The sequence below is a fragment of the Chlorocebus sabaeus genome, chromosome 13, assembly GCF_047675955.1.
Source record: "Chlorocebus sabaeus isolate Y175 chromosome 13, mChlSab1.0.hap1, whole genome shotgun sequence".
In the NCBI taxonomy this organism is placed as follows: domain Eukaryota; kingdom Metazoa; phylum Chordata; class Mammalia; order Primates; family Cercopithecidae; genus Chlorocebus; species Chlorocebus sabaeus.
Genome location: NC_132916.1, coordinates 55,278,844 through 55,298,241, shown reverse-complemented (window position 1 = coordinate 55,298,241; position 19,398 = coordinate 55,278,844). Strand labels below are relative to the sequence as shown.

The following is a 19,398-nucleotide window of genomic DNA, read 5'->3' as shown; positions in this document are numbered from 1 at the left end:
AAAAAATAAGTTTGGGACCAAAATGACCTACCAAACCTCTCCTCCTGCAGACCCTGCCATTCTTGCCACATGTAAATCTTGCAGCTCTACTTTGTTGATCATTAGTTAGAAACCAATTAAGGTTTCAGGATTCTTGTTTTTAATGTTGTATCTTAGAAAAGTAAGAAATTGTGGACTCTGTTCTAAGTATAATATTCTTTCTTGCTGTGTAGTTAGGAGTAGAACACTAAAAAAATTCAAGGTAACCTTCATTCTGTTTATCATCTGATAGACTCCTTAGATAATATTTGATAAGCAAGATATTTGTGGCTTATTGAAAAGAATATATGTGGCAGTTTAAAAGAACTTTTCATATTTCATGTTGTTTAAAGTTTTGTGTCTTTTACAATTTTTCATTGACTTAAAATCAGATTTTTTTTTTAAATTAGAAGAGTTTGTAATGTCATATTCATGTTAGGATGAGTTGAAGAGTGTTAAATAAAAGGAATCTCAACAAAGGTGCAGAGAAACCATAAGAGAAGCAGGACACTGGTGGTGGCCCCGGGCTAATATCTGCAGCTATCCTAATCACTCTAGGTCTGTCTGAAGGAGGGAGGGCAGAGTGGTTTCCAAAACTCCCAAGGAGAGATGCGTGGAGAAGACTGTTTTGCGGGGAGCCATTGTCAGAGGGACACGGTCAGCCTGAGGTGACCACGTAGGGAGGGAATCTGGGTATTAAACACCCTGACCTCCCTTTCCTTTCTCTCCTGATCCTTTGCGAGAACTCTCTTTATACTGAACTCATTTGAAAGCCAGCCAACTCCATATGCGGCAGTGAGCAATGCAGAGGGGGTGCTTCTTTTCATTCGTTTATTTTTCTGATTTTGCTACCATGTGGCATAACTTACATATGAAGGATCGAGGCCCGCCTTTTCCACTTTCATTTCCTACCCTTCATCTGTCGTTTCTATTCACACAAATACTGGTAATTCTAAAATAATTACATAGAACAATGAAAATCAACTGATTTACTTGAATCTGAGTTGTGTCTATTTTTAAGTCAGATAAAATAGTTTCCTTGTCCTGTCCCAAGGTTGCTTCAGACTAGAGATGGCTCATTCAGTGTTTCAAATGCGGGTTGCTTCCCCACTTGTGGTGAGAACATACCGTCTCAGGCAATCTTCTGCCTTGCTCCCCGTGGCATGGGCAGCGATGGTTTTGGCAAACACACCATGGGGTCTGGTGCCAAGTTGCTTGGGCACCTGTGCCTGATTCACCCCAGCTTTTTAGTCTATTCCTAGAGAGAGTTGTGGCTGCCAAGATAAGGGTGAGTAAAGCAATCAATTGGATTTTTTTAAATGGCTCAAGTTGGTCTAATGTAATTTTATTTGTGTATATGAATTATTCCAGTGTCACAGCAGAGAAAGCAACTGGCATCAGTTAGCTAATACTATACTTTTATTTATTAAAAACTGATTTAAATGGTATCAAAATGTTCTTAGTAATAAGACAGACAAAATGTTGTCCTTTTATTAAATTGGGAGTTAGACTAAATATGGGGTTTGTTACAGCATTTTTTGTGAGAATTTGTTTCGTATTGTTTGTGATTTCTGAAAATGTGAATATCTTTGAGCGGTAGTCTTCAATTTTACATATGTTGAATGAGAGCCAGTTCTCCTCTTAGAGATAAACAATAATTTGTATATTTTGAATACATGCATCTTAGATCTTCACTACTTGAAATGTGAGGAGACAGATTTTCACTTTTGTCTGTAAATTTGTTTGGCTTTTAAAACATCTCCTTTAGGCCTGTGATTATTCTAGATTGTCACTGATTCCAAATTAAAGCTCTAGGGAAGGAAAACTATTAATAACTTCAAGAATAGTCTGCAGTCCTTTGAAACATGCCAGCCAAAGGAATGCCTAATGAGAACTGGATGTCAGCATTCTAAGTTAATGAAAAACTGCTTGAATTAATTCAGAGATTTCAGCACTGTCAGCCTGGAAGAGAAATTATCTGTGAGGGATTGGTGTTTTGCAAAATATTGGCATAATTTTAAGAGCTATTAGCTAGGATAATCCATCTGAGGTAAATGCACCTAAAGAAAAATGGTTGAACACATCTTAGGGTAGGCCAACAGACTGTCCTTGAGGCTGGACTAGCCTACAGGGAAAGCTCATTTTGTTTCCCATATCTTCAGGATCTCTAGTTCTGCTTCCTTTCTTCTCTGTTAGCTCCTACAGTGGAGCTTGAGAACACATGCATGATGCCTTTTGAAGGACACTGTGTCCTATAGTCACATTGTCATAACTCTGGCAAATCACACCTGATCACTGAAGATGTATAAATTTAACATGTATGTGTGTGTGCCGTAATTTTCTTTAACGTGCATACTGTCACTAAAATTTAAATACAAACCTGGTAAACTGGCATTCCTGATCATGATTTGAGGGAGCTAACTAGCTTCTTGATTTGTGTAACTTTCACAGCTCTAACCATGGTTAATTGGGTTATGCTTGGCAGGACTCAGAAGGTGTGGACATCAAGCTGGGCGTGTGTGCTAATGGACTTCTCATTTACAAAGACAGACTGAGAATCAATCGTTTTGCTTGGCCGAAAATCTTAAAAATTTCCTATAAACGCAGTAACTTCTACATTAAAGTCAGACCAGCAGAGGTAAGCAAAGACATTTCTGATCAGTTTTTCTTAGTCAGCCTCTTTACGACCATGAATTTAAAAATTCTTTCCTCAAATTTTAAGAAAATAAACTATTTATTCTTTCATTGTAAAAGGTCAGGGTTCTTAATGGTAAAATTGCAGTATATATATGTCTGGTCTGTTTTTTAAAAAAGCAACCGTCATGCTTTTTACAGAAAAGAAAACGTGATAAGGTGTGGGCTTGTTTTTTTCTTGTTGAATCAATTAAGTTGTAATCATTAGGAAAGCAATAAAATGAGTTTCAGTGAACATTGGAGGATAGTTGGTTTATGTGAGTAGTTGTTACTTGCTTTTTGTAGAAAATAGTATTGCAGTCTATGAAATTCGTCTTTATATGATTATATTAGACATGCAATATTTACCTTTTTTGAGAAGAATAATTGCTTCTAACAGGAACATCTGAATCCATGCTTTTCAGTAACTTCTAGTCAGTTCTTAAGGAAATATGCTGATTTGTTTTATGAATGTATTCCAGCTGGAACAGTTTGAGAGTACTATTGGATTCAAACTGCCAAACCACCGGGCAGCGAAAAGACTATGGAAAGTGTGCGTGGAGCATCATACTTTCTACAGGTAATTTTAGGAAAACAGCTCAGAAGCTGGGCATAATGGCACACGCCTGTAATTCCACTGATTCAGGAGGCTGAGGTGGGAGGATGGCTTGACCCCAGGAGTTTGAGGCCAGCCTGGGGAACATAGTGAGACTCCATCTCTCTTTTTTTCTAAGAAAGAAAGAAAACAGCTTGGTATTGCTTTTAGTAACCTCTGTGAATTAGGAGGTGGTAGTGGTGGGAAATGTGGCAGATGCATTAACCCCCTGCCTTTGGACTCTTTTCTCCCCTCGCCCCTTCTCCTTTGTCTGCAGTCCCTCCCAGGTCCATTTCTGTCCATGCATTGTCATCATTCAGAACTGAGCTGCCCCTGCAGCTGTCTAACTGTACTTTCTGACTCTAACCACCTTTCCTTCCACCACAGCCACACTGCCTCATGCCTGCTACCATTCTTGACTTTCCACTATCCCTCCTCTTAGGCTTCACTTTGATATTCTCATCAACTGCCTCCTGACTTCTTTCCCAAACCAACTTGAACCCTGTGGTCTGCCTGCTTTGTCAGGAGTGTTATGACCCCCTCAAACTACTCTCCTCTTTGCACATTTACCTTCTCTGTCGGCTAGTCCTGGATTAGTCCTGTGTCCTGACCTCACTACTTTTGGACCTGTGCTGTCAAGTGCTACCTTAAATAGTACAATTGTTGTGACACATACAGTTACTCCATATAACAAAAAATAGCACAACTCTATGGATCAGTGCTCTTACAGATAAATAATTTCCAGCATGAGCTGGATCCTCAGTGCTGCTAGGCAAGCAATTTGTCCTTTGACTTCCTTTGCCACTCCAAATGCTTATTGTCCTCGTGAGGCCCTAGGCACCCCTGCCTCCTCTTCTGATGCCCTCCACTGTGCCGGTCACTGAAAGGAGAAGCTGTGTGTCATGAGTGTTGTTAGTTTCATGCACCTTCCCTTCTTCCCTTTTGTCTTTAATGAAGCATCGCCTGTCTCTCCTCTCATTCATTCTTTCACTCTTCTCCTGTCTCAAGGAGGAGATAATCATTCCTCTGCTTTGATCCCTCATTTCATGCCTCACAAATGAGGCAAAATTCACAAAATAATTTGTAAATTATTTATTCTCTAGTGGGTACCTTTAGCTTCTTTGGCCAATAAATATGTCCACATCTTACTCTTTAAAAAATATGTCCACATCTTGCTCTTTAAAAAACAACAACAAATATATATATATATTATATAAAATCTTCGATCATCTAGCCATCTTTAGCTTATATCTTTTCTCTTTTTATGCTTTTCTTCAAGGACATATTTTTTACATGAGTTTGCTTATCTTTGTTTTCTCCATTTCCTCAGTTTTCTATCACTGCAGTTTAGCTAGCTGTGTATCTAGATCCTTCATCTTTAAGGTTTTTGCTCTGGACTTACGTCTAACACTGTTCTACCAAATACGAGCTGTGTGACCGTGGTACGTTACCAACCTCTCTGCTTCACTTCCATCAGCCATATGTGATAGTAATACTAGTATCTACCTCATAGGATTGTTTTGAAAATTAAATAAGAAAACACATGAAACAACTTAGAACCATTTCTGGCATATCATAAGATTTATCTTCACCATTATTATTATTCTTAGTGTGGTACCACAGTTTGCTATTTTTAATGTGAATTATCAGCTGGCACAAATGATTATTTCTTGAAGTTAAATTGACTAGTGTCTATTTTTCAAGACTAATATGTTAATTTTCGAGAAGAAATATAGCTCATAAAATATACTTGAATCCCTCCAACTCAGTTACACTGATCATATAAATCTTTGAAAACTTTATAATTTTTCTTGATAGCCATAACACATTTCTCCTCCAGACAGACAACATGAGCCAGCTCATGTAAAGCTAGTAGATGACATTTATGACACAGGTCCGAACTGGGCAGACAGCAGCTCTCCCTGTCACATAATGATTTAAAAAAAAAAAGCAATAATCTGTTTAGAAATGACAAGTGCTGGCATTCAAACATTTATTAGAGTCAGACACAGAATTGATTGCTTTATATCGTGGTAGTCTATTTCTCGCCCTAGGCAAGACAACTGATTCTTAGAGATTGGTGCCTATGGAGGAACACAGCAGCCAGGCATCTGAGCAGAGATGGGGACTGGGCTGCCTGATTCTGAGACCTGTATTCCTCACCTCTGTGCTGTCCTCTTCTTGTATTCTTCTAGCAGGAGTTTCTGAGATGCATTAGTTGTGCAAAGCCTCAAGCCTCCTCATTTTTGCTAATGTACCATGGAATCCAATTTAAAAGTAGACCAATTTGCTCCTGCAAACTTTTGATATAATGGTTAACAAGAGCAGTTTTAAATTTTTAAACCTTGCATAACGTTGCTTACAACACTGTAAAAAGAATATGTCTAACACAAAGGGCCAGCCCTACTTTGTAGGTTGCTTTGAATCAGATCAGTGGAATTTATTGTTTCAGTTTATCATGAAAGGTACAAATGATTTCTTTAGAAAATTACAGTGGCTTGCAGATTGAAGCCATTAATTTATAAACAGATCTATTAATTGATAGCCAATCAGCTAGATTGATATTAGTGGAACAAGAATGTAATAATAAAACTGATACGACCCGGCACAGTGGCTCATGCCTGTAGTCCTACCATGTTGGGAGGCTAAGGTGGGTGGATCACAAGGTCAGGAGTTTGAGACCAGCCTGACCAACATGGTGAAACTGTGTCTCTACTTTTAAAAAGTACAAAAATTAGCTGGGCGTGGTGGCGTGTGCCTCTGTAATCCCAGCTATTCGAGGGGCTGAACCAGGAGAATCACTTGAACCCAGGAGGTGGAGGTTGCAGTGAGCCGAGATTGCAACACTGCACTCCAGCCTGGGTGATAGAGCGAGACTCCTCAAAAAATGAAATGAAAGAAATAATGAAATGAAATGAAATGAATAGAGCTGACACCCTTGCTTGGAGCATTTAATAGAGCCTGTTGCCATTCTAAGTGTTGTATATAATAGAGCCTGTTGCCATTCTGAGTGTTGTGTAGGGATTCTTTTTTTTTTTTTTTGCTTTATTGCAGAAGTCGATTTCTAAAAAAATTGTACAGAAGGTCTAGAAATACTTAAAATGATAGAGTTCTTTAAGAAATCACTCTTCCATAGTAAATGATAGGAAAAGTTTTGGTGGAATTCTTCATATTTTTGAATTGTCAATGAAAGTCTTCCTATTTAATAAGTTAAGAGCTCTGAGATTATGTTTCTGTTAAGATATTTGTCAACTTTTGATCAAAGAGCGCAAAATAATTTCAGTTGAACTCCCAAAAAGATTGGCCCATTTACTAAAAACATGCTTTTGTATAAGCCTGGGAATATTTGACATCAAGAAAGTTTGAGTTCATTCATTATGAACCCAGGGATTAAGCAGTAGAATTATGCTGGCAAGAAGGGATGTTAGCCATCTCTACAGATCCACTGTGTGGCGTGTTCTTCATGGGAAAGAATCACTTAATGGAACAGATTCCTGAGTTAGATGTTTTCTCCCCGGGAGAAATAGGCATAAATATTAAGAATTACTAATGATAATGGATTGTTACTTGGCGCTTATAGCTAGAAGCAAAAATTCAGACATGTGTTTATATAAATGATTTAAGCTAACACAAATAAATAACCTTTGATATACTGAGAACAGCTGTTTCTTTGCTAAGGTTGAGAAGAACATCATTCATGAATACATGAATGTGGATTTAATCATCATCATCATAAAGCTGTGTGTGTAGGAGGGTTTATAAATAATGTTCTTCAGAAAGTTTAGTTTTTGAGTAATCATACTTAAAATGAGATACGAAAGTACATAGCTTTAAAGTTTTTTTAAAAAAATTCATAAAATCTAATTTCCCTTCCCCTTTCTCTGTCTCTTTTTTTTCTCCTATAGACTTGTTTCTCCGGAGCAGCCACCAAAAGCCAAGTTCCTGACCTTGGGGTCCAAATTCCGCTATAGTGGCCGCACCCAAGCACAGACCCGCCAGGCCAGCACCCTCATAGATAGGCCAGCACCACACTTTGAGCGCACTTCTAGTAAACGGGTCTCCAGGAGTCTAGATGGAGGTAAACACATTTATGATAATTTTGATTTTCATTCATCTTTCTCTAATCCAGTGAGGTCAGAAAATGTTAATCCAGTTAATAAAGCCACCAGAAACACCCTACAGGGATAGCCATTTTTTCCCCAAGTAAATAAAATGCTATTACTTACACCTACAAGAAAATAATTTTGTTGTGTTTTGGAGTTTTTACTGTTTTTTGAAGTTGTCATACTTTTTTCTTTTTTTCCTTTTTTTTTTTAAAACAGGTTGAACATTCCATATCTGAAAATCTGAAATGCTCCAAAATCAGAAAGTCTTTGAGCACTGACATATGCTCCAAGGAAATGCTTATTGGAGCATTTCAGATTTCATATGTTCAGATTTGGGGTGTTCAGCTGCTAAGTATATATAAGGCATATTTCAAAATACAAAAAATACTAGATATCCACAACACTTCTGGTCCCAAACATTTCAGATAAGGGATACTCAACCTGTATTGTCAGTGCACACAAATATTCGTTAAGAGTTCTCATTTATGAGATGCTGGACATGTTTGTTTTACTGATTTCTCTTGATCGTGATGTGTTTTATGTTCAATTTCCTGAACCTGTTAATTAATGGGAAAATGTAATTCCAAGGGTTTTTTGGTATGGTAGCATATGAACCTTAATTCAGATGAACATAAAACATTCCCTTCATCAGCCAATGTTCATGAGTGAAGCAACTTACTGAAGCTTACCAAACTTTGCATCATATGAGAAAGCTTTAGTAGCTTCAAAGGCTTCATTTTAAATACAGCTTTTTGACAAAAAGTAAATATAATGTGTTTGTTCTTTAACCCAAGGGAAAATACGTATAAATGTGAATTTTTTTTTCTGTTAGAATTCTAATTAGATACAAATTGAAGTTTTTTTGTAAACTACACATGAAATAAGTTTTATATAAATTACGCATGGAAAAATATATATATATATAAAAATTATATGTCCAAAATGGGTTAAAAATAGGTTTTCTATAAAAGAGCTAAGGTTAAATTTATATTAGAATGCCTTATGAAGGAATATTCTTTCTTTGTAATAGAAAATGATTAGTATGGATAATTTTCTACCCAAAGAAACAGTTTTCCAACAGTTTTGGTTGATTGAACTAAAATATATATATGTGTATATATATAGATTTATAATAATACTAAATATGAAAATTATATTTTACTACTTACTAGCAGAAACCTTTTTCTTGTTTATATTTTTCTGAAATATAAACTCAAACAACTTATATTTTAAATAATTGGAGTAAAACAGGCAAGATAATGCTAACAGATAAAAAAAAAAACTTTCTTAATAGTAAAGGATTCATATGTATTGCCTTCACCTGCTTTTCCTAGAAAAAAATCTTGGAAAACAAATGCAGGTGGACACATAGAGATATTTGCCAGGATTTGTTGGTTGGGATTTTGGTATATAGTTATTAAATCCTGAAATGTACAAGGGGATGGTGAACTGTGCTTTAAACAAATTTCCAAAATTTTAGAAATGATTTAAATTCAGTTAATTATTAATGTACTATAGCTGCTAAAGTATCTTTTAGCTCTTCAACAACTGAGCACTTTTCCAGCTAAATCTGAAAAATGTGCCAACCCATGTAAATATTTCACAAGTCTTGCCTCTTGCCACAGAGAATTTATACAAGTACTGAATAAATGCAGTCACTGTTGTTTAGTGCCCTGAGAGAAATCATTGCTCTTTCTGAACACTGTCTGTTTTCAACATTTGTTTGAAACTATGATGCTATATAACTCTTATATTGCAAAGTTTAGCATTTTAAAAGAGCAGTAAAACAGCATTTTCTTTGAGGTATACGAACTGTGCTCCAGGAAATCCACCATCTTGTATGGGCAGTTAGTGCAGAGGGTTATAGGAGGTCTGTATCTGAAAACAATGATTTTTACAAGTTAAAACAACAAACATGCACAGTAATCCATTATTTTTCCCTTTGTGTTTTGGACACCGTAATTCATCAGATGGGTAAGTCATCAAAAGGATTATTGTGTTATTGTGAAAAATAGGAGGCTTTTAATGCCAATACATGACCAGACAGCCAGTGAACTCTTTGATTAGGGCTTATGTTCTCCGTTTTTTCCCCCCAAAGCAAAGCTAGGCTGTAACCTGGCACTGAGCTTTATTTCCTTTGCCACTCTTTATCAACATACCATTTGTTGTTGTAGTTGACATGTGTTGTATTTTCTTTTCCTGTTTACTTTATAAGTGAGGCTAGAATAATTTAGGTATATAAGCCTCACTTTAAAGTTTGGCAAATTAAAATAAATCCTCTTACGATTACATGGCAAGTGAAAACCGGGATTCAATCTAAAGATCAAATATCAAAATGAAAATCAATCTAGAACACCTGTTTTAGGACAAGGCGTCTCCTCCGAGATTAGAAAATCAAACCCCAAAGAAGGCAAATCAGTCATTTAAGAGAACCAACAACCAAGATGCATTTGGGGGTTGAGGAACCAGTGATTTCCTGAAGGTGGAAAGTATAATGAACAGGGACATGACTTAGATAGGATCATCAGCGAAGGAAGGCCTGTCGGAGGAAGAACCAGGTCAGTTGAGACATGAAGGATGACAAGGAGGCAGCCAAGGGAAGGACAAGAGATATTTAAAAATAAAGCATTCCAGGTAGCAGAGGCAGCAACGATGAAGCTATAAGGCAAGGGAGAGCTGGATACATTCCTGGAACAGACAGAAGGCAAGTGTAGTGAGATCTTAGGAAGTGGCGGGAGAGGTAAGCCTGGGTCAGGTCATACAGGGCCGTGGAGGCCATGGTGAAGAATGTGGTTTCCGTTTATTCCATGTGCTCTGGGAAACCATTTAAGGGTTTGTGTGGGTTTATGTGCACACAAGAGCTCAGTGTTATCTTGTTTAAAAAATCATTTGATGCAAGAGCGCAATTAGATTGAGTGAGGAAGCAGGCAGGCTGGTTGGGAATGGCCCAGGTGAAAGCGATGGTGGTCTTCCCTTTTGTGGGAGTAGGACAATTAGCCATTTGGTATCTTGGGCTCTGTGCCAGGGCCTACAATCTTCTCAGATGTTTAAGACCTGAATAAATGTATTGGCTCCAAAATACAAGAAACTGCATGCTGAAATTAATAAGTGTTTAAAAGTATGCAAAGTCAGCATTTTGTCAACTTTATTTAATAACTTTTAATTTGATATTCATATTTTAATAGTATTACATTTGAAGCCATTTCTAGGTCAGATTTTTGCATTTTGCAAAATTTCTGAGTATGTATAATAGGCGTGTAGAAATGATAATTGTAAGCAAAAGGATTAATCATAGCCATATACTTTCCCAGGGAAAATTATTTAAATCTTGTTAGAAGTTTTTTTTATTAGAAAACAAACCACTGGAGGCCAGGCACGGTGTCTCACACCTGTAACCGCAGCACTTCAGGAGACCGAGGAGGGCAGATCACAAGGTCAGGAGTTTGAGACCAGTCTGACCAAAATGGTGAAACCCCATCTCTACTAAAAATACAAAAAATTAGCCAGGTGTGGTGGTGCGTGCCTGTAATCCCAGCTACTCAGGAGGCTGAGGCAGGAGAATCTCTTGAACCCAGGAAACAGAGGTTGCAGTGAGCCGAGATCGCACCACTGCACTGCAGCCTGGGTGACAGAGCGAGACTGTCTCAAAAACAAAACAACAACAACAAAACTGCTGGAAAATAACTATACTTAATGTAAAATGCAAATTTATTCTAATGTTGACTGTGATTTGGTATGGGTATTCCAAGTATGAGTATTTAAGGGCTGGGAAAATCTCCCCAAGGTGAGGTAGTAGAATTAGAAATGGGAAGAACTGGCCACATTCAGAAATATATGCAAGGACTTTGTTGGACTTGCTGGTGTTAAGGGGTGAAGGTAGAGTCCTGGAAGATGTCCATGTTCCCAGTTCAAGCAAACGGGAGCAAATAAGAGAAGAGCATTTTGTGAAAAAAGCAGGACTGGGAAAGAATTAAGTTTTGGACAGGGCAGTTGAAGGCTGTGGATTGAGAGGTATTTTGGGATACATGTATTCAAAGTGCTTGAGTCCTCTCAAGTTCAGTATGGTAGCTCACACACAATCCTGCCCTCTAAGAGCTTGCAGTCTAAAGGTGTTTGTGTTGACCAGGCTTCCCTTGGGACATGGAAGCAGAGTAAACTTCATGGTGTCCGTAGAGTACTCTTTATGTAAAGTGAAATGACCTTGTGTAGTTCTGTTGTTTGGGGAGGAGCTACAGATGGACAGAAGTCCTGCCACCTACTACTCTGCCTTGCTAATGTTTGAGGTAGTCTTGGTTTGATCTGCAATATGACAGAATTTTCAATACAATATACATTTCTGCCTATCTCTAGGAGAGAAGAGAGCACAGGAGGGCCAGGTTTTCTGGGATGAGGGAGGTGTCTATGTATAGACTTACTATAGTTCATGTTGAGACATTGAGGAAGGGGATTAAAAAATAAAAAATACTGAATATAAATACAGAAGTTAAAGTCCTTACAATTTACCTATACTGTCTTTTATTTACTATTTTATCTTTTGAATAGTATTCAAATTAAAGTTTCCTTCATGGAGCAATTCTTAAAACTTATTGGGGCAAATCATCTTAATAATTGCATAATCATTTGTTGCAATAGATAGATTCAGAAATAAATCAGAGGAGACCAAAGAGTTAAAATACTGCTTACCTCGTAATTCTGTTTGCCTTAACTCTGGTGTTTCAGCTGGTCTTAGAGCTCCTCCTACTGGCCAGTTCCATGATCTGACTATATCCTTCCAATACCTGTGATTTGAGACACTGGTGTAGTTCAGTGCATTAAAACTCAGAATACTTTCAGAATTTGGTAAACGTTTAAAAATTTGTTTATTTTATATGGTAGGTATTTTCAGAGTTCAGGCAATGTCTCTGTTCCTGTTCACTGTTTATATGTTTCCTGTTTCTCTCTTTAAGGGGAAAATTTTCCATAGTTTACGATTCACATGTCCTAAAATAATCCAAAATTGTCACTCTTTACTAGCTCCGATTGGTGTCGTGGACCAAAGTCTTATGAAGGATTTTCCTGATGCTGCTGGGGAGATTTCAGCCTATGGCCCTGGAGTTGTCAGCATTGCCGTGGTACAAGATGGGGACGGCAGGAGGGAAGTGAGAAGCCCAGCTAAAGCCCCACATTTACAGCTCATTGAAGGAAAGGTATAGTAAATTCACACAGTTTGTGGTTTTAAACATTTACTTAACCTAGAGGCTATCTGTTGTATTTTCTGTTTCAGAAATCAAGTATTTAAAATCAGTTGTTCTATGTTCTCTGTTGGTCATTTCTGTTTTCAGATATGCATAGTGGTCTCTAACCTTTGTTTGATTGTGGTTCAAAGCAGAATATTTCAATGTAAATTATTTTAATGCAAGTAAGTAATTTACTGGCCTTTTTGACTGTCCTCATAATCACCTTATCTAATTGAGTCCCCAAAGTAGAAAAGCTATGATTATTTGAAATTTATTTTTGATTTGGTCCAAGTAAATTTTAAAATGTAGCTTCTTGATGATTTTAATTATTGACTTGAATTTTTTGATATCACCAAAGATAATCTTTATAAACAAAGGTATTTTTCATTAATAATCTATAATTAATGAAATTCTTAAGAAAGGATAATTGTTTTGTGAATAGAGAGTGAGAATATGGTGTGTTGCTTTTGGCTTTATCTTGTGCGTACACCATAGTGAAATGGAGAAGTAACCCATATTGTGTTCTCAAATGTGTGACTGTTATCTTTTGTTACCTTCGGCAGTAACATCACTTGAATATTGATTTGAGAAGCCTTTAAATTCAGATCTCTTTTCTGCACAAAGTGACTTTTTTTTTTTTTTTTTTGCATGTAACATTGGAAGTAAGCACAGATAAAAACAAATGAATCCATCATATTGATTCATAGTGTTTTCTATTTTATTTTAATTTTAATTTTTTGAGATGGAGTTTCCCTCTTGTTGCCCAGGCTGGAGTGCAATGGCTGGATCTCAGCTCACTGCAACCTCTGCCTCCCAGGTTCAAGCAATTCTCCTGCCTCAGCCTCCCAAGTAGCTGGGATTACAGGTGCCTGCCACCACACCCAGCTAATTTTGTATTTTTAGTAGAGACAGGGTTTCGCCATGTTGGTCAGGCTCATCTTGATCTCCTGACCTCAAGTGATCTACCTGCCTCAGTCTCCCAAAATGCTGGGATTGCAGGTGTGAGCCACTGAGCCCGGCTGTATAGTGTTTTCTAAATTTTAACTTTCAAAATTTTAAAGACATAAATGTATAAAGACTTGCTAGATGACGTAGCTGCCAGTGCCTCAGGTATTCCTGCTCTGATAGCCTCTGAGGCCCAGCATGGAGAAGGTCTCAGAGACCAACCACCACATGGGCCCAGTCTCGTGCCACAAGGTCAAGTGCTACTTGTATAGCAAGTGACATCAAATCATCGACATTCCATTGTTAAAGAATTTGTGACTGTCATATGGAAAAATGATTTGGTTGGGAATTCAGTTAAAAATAACAGAAATTGTGTCCAACAAGGTTTCTTTCAATTGCTGACAAGTTGTCAGGATAGTTTTTAAAAATTTTTGCTAACAAGGCACCCAGGAGAGTGACTGCTTACATCGGAAACAGAAGAGCTCAGCATTTCGGAATATCTCTGTTCCATTTTGCCTAGTTAACTTGACATATCTTGTTATTTTCCTTAAACAATGAAAAAGGTCTTTTAAATTTTAAAGGAAATCCTGCTTGTCTTCAGCAAACAACTGGGTACACTGGTATTTTTGCTAATGCTTTGAGTGTCTGTCAGCAACCAGATTATTTACATTATTAAAAGTAAATAATGCTGTTTGAGTTTCATGGGATTTATTTGCAATCAGTTTGAAAATAATAAGTCAATATGTATAAATTTTATGTGACACAAGTAGTCTAGTCTTTTTAAAAATGGGTCATTTAATTCATTTCTAACTACACTGTGTTAATATAATCCCTTCTTTAAAGTAAAAGTTTTCACTAACTACTCATTTTTTCTTTTGTCCTCTTTCTCTCTTGCATCTGTTTTTCCTTTGGTTGTATCCGTTGTGTAATTTCATATTCAATCATGGGTTTGCACTTGAGAATAGACTGTTTCCATATGCCCACCTTCACCTCTCATCCACCGTGCTTCATCTTTTTCCCCAAACCTATTGCCTGTCCCTGAAATGGACTTGCTTTCAGACATTTCAGAGGAAGACCCCTTTGGGGAGGCTGACCAGATCACACTAGACAGCTTAGAGCACCTTTCCACAGGTGAAACATCCGAGCAGGGGGATTCTGAAGTTGCTATGCCTGATTTGGTCTTGGATTCTGCCATGGCCCCTTCTCAGCCTGAATGCCCTTCTCCCATCCATGGGAAGACTCTTAAAGCAGCTGACAACAGTGATTCTGACTTTGGTTACTTCTCCTTCAGTTTCTCCAAATGTTTTCCCTCTGGCTTCCCCTCCCTTCTTGATGAAGATGGATATCTTGCTTTCCCCAGCCTCCCCAAGGTCTGGGTCTCCTTCCTCCCTGCTGGTGTGCAGCACTATGTCCCAATCACCTCCCCTTCATTCATTCCTTCCCTTATCCTCATCTTTGGGCTACTTCTGTCTGCTTCTCAGTCAGTTCCTTTTTCTCTTGCCTTTTCCCTTCCTCTGGCTCTATGCCTCTGCTATCTGGAGGCTAAAGCCGCCTCCTTTAATGTTTCTTATGACTGTGACTTGAATGACAAACTAGAGGAAGAGGAAGTAGTTGCTGGCATGCCCACATAAGTTCAGTTTGTGGAGTCAACACAATACACTTTATCTTAAACCCTTCCTAACATAGAGTGTAAATGTGTGTATACATTTCACCACTGATTACCCTCAACATAGTAATACCTGCATATTTTCACACACACAATGTTTTAGTGCATGAGAAATAAGTGTAGACACTTCTCCTTCATTGATACCTTTGACCAGGTCCACACATTCTAAGTTTGGAGCAAAATTGTAGGATTATTTTACAAATATCTAGCTCAAACTAGATTTGTAACAGAAGGTGTGGGGGAGGAGGGAACCTGTATTGCCCGTAACAATCCATACAGGGTCTCTCCATTTTGCAAACAGATATTAATGCTGTTCCTTTAGGATGGAACATTTTTGTTTTGATATAGAACTTAGGATGCAGTAGACATAACTGTTCTTGATGTATCTTAGTAGAAGTCCTTAGTACTATTGTTTCTCTTGTTGGAAACCCAAATGTGTTCTTGCATCTGTGAGGATGTATCTGTAACTTTTACTCCTGATATTTGTAAGTCTCATCTCAAAAGCTCCTTATCTCCCTATTATTGTAGTATTTGGAGACCAGATGAATTTTAGCTAGTTTTTTTTTCTAACCTTAAATTATGTAATTATATATAAGAGTCACTGTAGGGTATTTTATAAGGAAGGTACTATTCTATTGTCTTTAACAAATGTATGTGAAAAGTGACACATGGCTTTTTTTGAATATTTAGACTAAGATTTAGACTAATATTTTTGAATATAACACTAAGATTGGGCCTCTTTGTGCTCCTTTATTTAAATAGGTGTTTGGTTTGAGGATTTTTACCCCTAAAAAAGGCAAATTTTTTTCAATTATCCTACCTCTGTGCTACTAAGTCAGCATTAACATGTATAATATATTTTTGATTATTTTGTTAAATGTGGCCTGGTGATTTAGTGCCTCATATTCTGTGGACACTACCACTACACAGAGTAAATGACAAAATTTAGAGCAAACCTAAAGAAAAATGTAAAGATAATGCAGTGAGTGTGCATTGTAGGAGAAACCACAATTGTTAAAAAGTTTACCTGAGGAATATCAAAGATCAACATTTTAGGGAATTAAGTGTTGACCAAGGATTTGGAAAATGTTTCTTAACAGATAATTGAATGTCTCATTTTTCACACTGATAAAGACTCTGAGCTCCTTGCTTACCTCTGAAAAATACTATGAGTGGTTAAAAAGGAAAGCCTTTTGAACTCTCAGATTTAACACTATCATCCTAATAAAGAAGGAAAAGGATATATATTAGGAATTAACCTGTAAAGGTTAAATGATTTGCCTTTGATAAGGGAGTCAATATTTGTATTCTCACCATTTTTTCCATTGAGTCAAAATTCAGTCAGTGCTTGTTAGTTTTAAACTTCTACATTCATTCTTTTGAATCATCAGATATTGAGAAATGTCCAACTATGAAAAGCTGTTCTTGTTTAAAGAATTTTATGTAAGTGGTTATATTTCAAAGATTATTTTTAAATACCTACCATTTTAATATGAAACTAGTTAAACAAGCCAATCCCCCACCCCCAGCCAGGAAAGAAATCCATATTTAACAAACTGAATCATAGGTTGAACATTTGTTCACCAATATAAAGCTAAAAACAAATTTAACATCATTATGCTTTACCCCATCACTAGTTGCTTTAGACATTCCAAATTAGCACAGATTGAATTATGCCATTTTTGCACTCTCATATTTTTGTTCCTGAGTACAAAATATTCAAAAGCAGAGCATAATCTAGGGACTGAGAAAGAGTGAAGCTTCCATCCTCCATTCCACCTTTGCAAAGGATCATTTCCATCATTGGTACAACACTGTAGGTGAAGAAAGACCAAAGTGGCTTAATATGCTGCATCTTCTGAGGGCCTCCCAATAAAGGTTGGTAACACTGGTTCACCATTTAAGTTCAAATACAACTTCTTTGCACTGATGGTAGAGTTTCCACTAATACTCCCCTTCTTTCTGGCCATTTGCTGTGTGACTTTTCAGGCGAAGATGGAAGAAGAGGAAACACAGCTGGAAGAGGTGGCTGAGTTTTCCCTAAAGTTGAACATCTCATGGCTGCTGCCTGCCATTAGTATTGTGGGGGGAGGGTCCACTCTCAGGGTTTATTTGTGTGTTGTGCTTGTTGTGGCTTTAAGTTCATAAGATTTGTATTCCTCTTTTATTTTAATGTCTTAGACTGTCGAACTCTGGGTCATTTTGGTGCTTGCTGATTGATACACTTATGTTTATTTGCCTTTTCCCCCCTGTGTGTGATTTAATTTCACAGAAAAATTCCTTGAGAGTAGAAGGGGATAATATTTATGTCAGACATAGCAATTTAATGTTGGAGGTTTGTATAATCTAAGAAAACAACTCTGTCGTAATGGCTGCCCGGCTGCTGTGGACGGGAGGTCACGCCTAGGCTGGCCGGCAATGTTCTTCGAGCACGGTGCATGCAGTGCATGGGGGAATTCAACTTGGGAGTGCATGTTACCAGCCTGACGGTGTTCCTTTCAGGTGGCTTAGGCAGGACTGTATCTACTAGAAGTTCTCAAAGTGACAAGTGGGAAAAAAAAAGTTTAGTCAAATGAATCAAGTTTTTATCCAGTACTTTTGAAGTTGTTCTACAAGTAAACCTATTCTCTCCTAAAGGGTTAACTCTAGGGCATCAACCTGAAGTAACACAGTCTCATCCTTAATATATATTAACCAGAACAGAGATTTGTTTATTGATCTGGCATTAAGTCATTTGACTCTTGATCTTGATCTATGCCCACTTTTTTTGTTTTGTTTTTTTTTGGTTAAAATCCGTGATTGGGAATGTGGTCCACTTTCAGTATTCTGTTTCAGAATATGCTAATTAAAGGAATTATTTTAATTAGAACAAGCAAAAGTGAGAGAGAAGGAAAGGAGGAAAAGAAAGCCCAATCACCCAATTAGGAATGTAAAATATGTTCCCCATGTCACATGAGAACATTTTTTTTCCCCTTCTTATTTTACAGTAGTATGTGGCAATGTATTCAATGGAGAACTGCAGCTCTCAGTAATCTGACTAATCTGTTTGGTTGCTTTTGGCAGCTTGATAACTGATGGAAATATACTTTTGCTTAACTTACTAAAATGCTGTACAGTGTAATAAGTAACATTGCTTTGAACCAATGCAAGAAATGTGCCTGATCTCAAGCCACAGTCATTTTTCCATGCCATGCAAAGATTTTTAGATTTTCATGAGTTTTTGCAAATGGCTATAGAAGCTCATAGATGAGCTACTATGCTTGTGCATGAATATGGAATATCTAATTTTATTGGTTGCATGACCTGTTCCTTAAAGTGGGATGAAAGCTATAATCCACAGGTGGCCCTATGATTTTTGAAATATAAATAAATATTTAAAATTTGGTCAAAACCATTTCCTGAACACTAATTACCTTTTATTCCCACCAATACTATTTATCAGAGCCAGTCAGAAAAATTTCCACAAATACCATTTAATGGGGCCTCTCCCATGAAAATGGACCTGGTAGTTTTTCTTGCATATTTGTCTGGATAAGGACCGTCTGGCGATTGCGGAGGCTAGACCCCACTTTTGTGCTTGGCAAGTACATGAGACCAGTCTGTGGTTCATTTTTTTTTTATAAAGAGGCTAAACAGAAGCAGCCTCTGGAAGCAGTAGTTTTTATTCCTTAAGAATTAAAAGCCACCACTGGAATTTCCTGAAAACAAACACACAAAAAAATCCTTGACTTTTCCAGTTGGGGGATGAGTCTGGTCTGGCTTTTTCTTCCAGCCAGTGTGCTTCTGAGTCTCTACCTTTCTCTATTTTGTACTTGATTTACTATGTTTACAGAATGCAATTTTATGAGTAGTCCTAATCAGAAAGGTAAATTTGCCGGAACAAAGTCATAGTCTGAATTTCAAATCCAGGTACTGGAAGGAAGTGTTATTAGCCATTTTGATGATCAGTTCCATGTCATCTTTCTAATAATGTAAATAATTATTCCTTTAAAAATCCTAAACAGAGAAGAAATCAGAATCCTTTAAAATGTAAATCATTGAAGAAGTACGCATTGACTTTATTTTCAAATTTTGATGAATTCATGAACTTATTCATAGATAATAATATGGCTTTAGAGACTTGGCATTTTTCTTGCTTTACTATGGTTTTTTTAAATCATAAGTTTGCTTTGTCTTATT

General features: G+C 37.2%; 1 protein-coding gene across 23 annotated transcripts in view; it reads left to right on the top strand.

Annotated features, from left to right (window-relative positions):
- The window catches only part of EPB41L2 (erythrocyte membrane protein band 4.1 like 2), a 225,918-nt gene that overhangs the window by 167,727 nt on the left and 38,793 nt on the right, over positions 1-19,398 (top strand). For 13 of the 23 annotated variants that reach the window (XM_038000914.2, XM_038000908.2, XM_038000903.2 and 10 more), the window contains exons 9-12: positions 2,504-2,656; positions 3,174-3,271; positions 7,192-7,364; positions 12,406-12,578. In XM_038000914.2, the coding sequence (XP_037856842.2) occupies positions 2,504-2,656; positions 3,174-3,271; positions 7,192-7,364; positions 12,406-12,578 (597 nt within the window). Of the gene's footprint in view, positions 1-2,503; positions 2,657-3,173; positions 3,272-7,191; positions 7,365-12,405; positions 12,579-17,491; positions 17,555-19,398 lie in introns of all 23 variants that reach the window. The other 10 variants (XM_038000898.2, XM_073022473.1, XM_073022474.1 and 7 more) reach the window with 1 other exon arrangement.